The 5,000-nt window shown below is 46.9% G+C and overlaps 1 protein-coding gene across 2 annotated transcripts in view; it reads left to right on the top strand.

Moving 5' to 3' along the window:
- Positions 1-5,000, top strand: part of LOC110519557 (protein sidekick-1) — a 134,539-nt gene that overhangs the window by 57,563 nt on the left and 71,976 nt on the right. For both annotated transcript variants that reach the window (XM_036972688.1, XM_036972689.1), the window contains 2 exons: positions 955-1,219; positions 3,273-3,388. In XM_036972688.1, coding sequence (XP_036828583.1) covers positions 955-1,219; positions 3,273-3,388 — 381 coding nt within the window. The remainder of the gene's footprint in view (positions 1-954; positions 1,220-3,272; positions 3,389-5,000) is intronic.

Raw genomic sequence — 5,000 nt, forward strand, 5'->3', positions numbered from 1 at the left:
GGAGAGTGAACTCGGAGCATGAGAGTGTGGAGTGTGGAGTGTGACAGTATGTCTATTGAGAAACACCCAATCTCTCCAAAAGTAACGTTGTTAAAGTTATGATGTTTTCACATCTCAAACTTTGTCTTTGCATTGACATGTTTTCTCCTCTCTTCTTGTCTCTTCTCTTCTCTTCTCTTCTCTTCTCTTCTCTTCTCTTCTTGTCTCTTCTCTTCTCTTCTCTTCTCTTCTTGTCTCTTCTCTTCTCTTCTCTTCTCTTCTTGTCTCTTCTCTTCTCTTCTCTTCTCTTCTTGTCTCTTCTCTTCTCTTCTCTTCTCTTCTCTCTGTTTCTCTCTCTGTCTCTCTCTGTCTCTCTCTGTCTCTCTCTGTCTCTCTCTGTCTCTCTATCTGCCTCTCTCTGTCTCTCTCTGTCTCTCTCTGTCTCTCTCTGTCTCTGTCTCTCTCTGTCTCTCTTCTCTTCTCTTCTCTTCTCTTCTTGTCTCTTCTCTTCTCTTCTCTTCTCTTCTTGTCTCTTCTCTTCTCTTCTCTTCTCTTCTTGTCTCTTCTCTTCTTGTCTCTTCTCTTCTCTTCTCTTCTCTTCTTGTCTCTTCTCTTCTCTTCTCTTCTCTTCTCTTCTCTCTCTCTCTCTCTGTCTCTCTCTCTGTCTCTCTCTGTCTCTCTCTGTCTCTCTCTCTCTCTGTCTCTCTCTGTCTCTCTTTGTCTCTCTCTGTCTCTCTCTCTATCTGTCTCTCTCTGTCTCTCTCTGTCTCTCTCTCTATCTGCCTCTCTGTCTGTCTGTCTCTCTCTCTCTCTCTCTCTGTCTCTCTCTCTGTCTCTCTCTGTCTCTCTCTCTATCTGCCTCTCTTTCTGTCTCTCTCTCTCTCTCTCTCTCTCTCTCTCTCTGTCTCTCTCTCTCCCTGTCTGTCTCTCTGTCTCTCTCTCCCTGTCTGTCTCTCTCTCCATCTCTCCCTCCAGCCGTTACCGGTTTCTGAGTATAATGGTAGTCCAGAGACGGTGGGTTACCGGGTGTGTGTCCGGCGGGCAGACGGCCGGGGAGAGGAGAGGATGGAGGAGGTGGCGGAGGTCAGAGGACAGGGGTCAGGGGTTAGTGGTCAGCAAAGCGAGACGATGCTGGAGGGCCTGGCTGAATGGACGGACTACCAGTTGAAGATACAAGCCTTTAACTCCATAGGAGCAGGGCCATGGAGTAACACACTGACCACACACACCAAGGAGTCAGGTACACACACACACACACACACACCAAGGAGTCAGGTACACACACACACACACCAAGGAGTCAGGTACACACACACACCAAGGAGTCAGGTACACACACACACACGAATACATTCGTGACATACCGTGACACAAACCTACATTCACATGAGGGTTACTTTAGCAGGTGCCTCGGGAAGAGTTGTCATGTCAATAAAAAAAAGATACCCTCCTTTTAGAGACTCTCCTTCTAGAGACTATTATTCTAGAGACTCTCATTTTAGAGACTATCTCCTTCTAGAGACTATCTCCTTCTAGAGACTCTCCTTCTAGAGACTCTCTCCTTCTAGAGACTCTCTCCTTTTAGAGACTCTCTCCTTTTAGAGACTATCTCCTTCTAGAGACTCTCTCCTTCTAGAGTCTCTCTTATTCTAGAGACTCTCTTATTCTAGAGACTCTCTTATTCTAGAGACTCTCTCCTTTTAGAGACTCTCTCCTTCTAGAGACTCATTTTAGAGACGATCTCCTTCTAGAGACTATCTCCGTCTAGAGACTCTCCTTCTAAAGACTCTCTCCTTTTAGAGACTCTCTCCTTCTAGAGACTCTTTTATTCTAGAGACTCTCCTTCTAGAGAGTCTCTCCTTTTAGAGACGCTCTCCTAGAGACTCTCCTTCTAGAGACTCTCTCCTTCTAGAGTCTATCTCCTTCTAGAGACTCTCCTTTTAGAGAATATCTCCTTTTAGAGCCTCACCTTCTAGAGATTATCTCTCCTTCTAGAGACTCTCTCCTTTTAGAGACTCTCTCCTTCTAGAGACTCTCCTTTTAGAGAATCTCTCCTTTTATTGACTCTACTTCTAGAGGCTCTCTTCTTCTAGAGACTCTCTCCTTCTAGAGACGATCTCCTTCTAGAGACTCTACTTCTAGAGACTTTCTCCTTCTAGAGGCTCTCCTTCTAGAGACTCTTTCTGTTCTAGAGACTCTCTCCTTCTAGAGACTCTCTCCTTTTAGATAATCTCTCCTTTTAGAGCCTCACCTTCTAGAGACTCTCTCCTTCTAGAGACTCTCTCCTTCTAAAGACTCTCTCCTTCTAGAGACTCTCTCCTTCTAGAGACGCTCTCCTTCTAGAGACTCTCTCCTTCTAGATACTCTCCTTTTAGAGACTATCCTCCTAAAGACTCTCCTTCTAGAGACTCTCTCCTAAAGACTCTCTCCTTCTAGAGACTCTCTCCTTCTAGAGACTCTCTCCTTCTAGAGACCCTCTCCTTCTAGAGACTCTCTCCTTCTAAAGACTCTCTCCTTCTAGAGACTCTCTCCTTCTAGAGACTCTCTCCTTCTAGAGACTCTCTCCTTCTAGAGACTATCTCCTTCTAGAGACTATCCTCCTAAAGACTCTCCTTCTAGAGACTCTCTCCTTTTAGAGACTCTCTCCTAAAGACTCTCTCCTTTTAGAGCCTCTCCTTCTAGAGACTCTCTCCTTCTAGAGACTATCTCCTTTTAGAGACTATCCTCCTAAAGACTCTCCTTCTAGAGACTCTCTCCTTTTAGAGACTCTCTCCTAAAGACTCTCTCCTTTTAGAGCCTCTCCTTCTAGAGACTCTCTCCTTCTAGAGACTATCTCCTTTTAGAGACTATCCTCCTAAAGACTCTCCTTCTAGAGACTCTCTCCTTTTAGAGACTCTCTCCTAAAGACTCTCTCATTTTAGAGCCTCTCCTTCTAGAGTGTTTCTCCTAGAGACTCTCCTTTTCCTCTCTAGTATTTAGGTGTCTCGTTGAAGAATGAGAAACAGAGAAAGATCCATCTGCCAGAGGATTAGAGATGTAATCTTCTGTCAGAAACTGAAATAGAGAGATGCAGAAAAGTGTTCCCCATTAGTTACCACACACACACACACACACACACAGACACACACACACACACACACACACACACACACACACACACACACACACACACACACACAGAGAGAGAGATGAATAAAGTAGGAGGGTTAGAGAGCAGAAAAGATAGAGGGAGATTCACAGAGTAAAATAAATATGTCTGTCTAATGTTTTGTGTGTGTGTGTGTGTGTTACAGTGCCGTCTGGCTGTCCAGTGAATGTGAGTGTGGAGGCGGTGAGTTCTACCAGGATTTTGGTCACATGGTCTCCTGTTCCCGAGATGCAGAGAAACGGACCCATCCTAGGTTACAAGGTACACGCACACACACACACACACACACACACACACACACACACACACACACACACACACACACACACACACACACACACACACACAATCCTCGGTTACACAATATATGCCACAGCACCACAGAGAACTACCCTGTCCCATCATACCAGAAGACACAGAGAACTACCCTGTTCCACCATACCAGAAGACACAGAGAACTACCCTGTCCCACCATACCAGAAGACAGACAGAGAACTACCCTGTCCCACCATACCAGAAGACAGACAGAGAACTACCCTGTCCCACCATAGCAGAAGACAGACAGAGAACTACCCTGTCCCACCATAGCAGAAGACAGACAGAGAACTACCCTGTCCCACCATAGCAGAAGACAGACAGAGAACTACCCTGTCCCACCATAGCAGAAGACAGACAGAGAACTACCCTGTCCCACCATAGCAGAAGACAGACAGAGAACTACCCTGTCCCACCATAGCAGAAGACAGACAGAGAACTACCCTGTCCCACCATAGCAGAAGACAGACAGAGAACTACCCTGTCCCACCATACCAGAAGACAGACAGAGAACTACCCTGTCCCACCATAGCAGAAGACAGACAGAGAACTACCCTGTCCCACCATAGCAGAAGACAGACAGAGAACTACCCTGTTCCACCATACCAGAAGACAGACAGAGAACTACCCTGTCCCAACTTAGCAGAAGACAGACAGAGAACTACCCTGTCCCACCATAGCAGAAGACAGACAGAGAACTACCCTGTCCCACCATAGCAGAAGACAGACAGAGAACTACCCTGTCCCACCATAGCAGAAGACAGACAGAGAACTACCCTGTCCCACCATAGCAGAAGACAGACAGAGAACTACCCTGTCCCACCATAGCAGAAGACAGACAGAGAACTACCCTGTTCCACCATAGCAGAAGACAGACAGAGAACTACCCTGTCCCACCATAGCAGAAGACAGACAGAGAACTACCCTGTCCCACCATAGCAGAAGACAGACAGAGAACTACCCTGTCCCACCATAGCAGAAGACAGACAGAGAACTACCCTGTCCCACCATAGCAGAAGACAGACAGAGAACTACCCTGTTCCACCATACCAGAAGACAGACAGAGAACTACCCTGTCCCACCATACCAGAAGACAGACAGAGAACTACCCTGTCCCACCATAGCAGAAGACAGACAGAGAACTACCCTGTCCCACCATACCAGAAGACAGACAGAGAACTACCCTGTCCCACCATAGCAGAAGACAGACAGATAACTACCCTGTCCCACCATACCAGAAGACAGACAGAGAACTACCCTGTCCCACCATAGCAGAAGACAGACAGAGAACTACCCTGTCCCACCATACCAGAAGACAGACAGAGAACTACCCTGTCCCACCATAGCAGAAGACAGACAGAGAACTACCCTGTCCCACCATAGCAGAAGACACACAGAGAACTACCCTGTCCCATCATACCAGAAGACAGACAGAGAACTACCCTGTCCCACCATACCAGAAGACAGACAGAGAACTACCCTGTCCCACCATACCAGAAGACAGACAGAGAACTACCCTGTCCCACCATATCAGAAGACAGACAGAGAACTACCCTGT

This window comes from Oncorhynchus mykiss, unplaced genomic scaffold (genome assembly GCF_013265735.2).
Source record: "Oncorhynchus mykiss isolate Arlee unplaced genomic scaffold, USDA_OmykA_1.1 un_scaffold_189, whole genome shotgun sequence".
NCBI classification, from domain to species: Eukaryota; Metazoa; Chordata; class Actinopteri; order Salmoniformes; family Salmonidae; genus Oncorhynchus; species Oncorhynchus mykiss.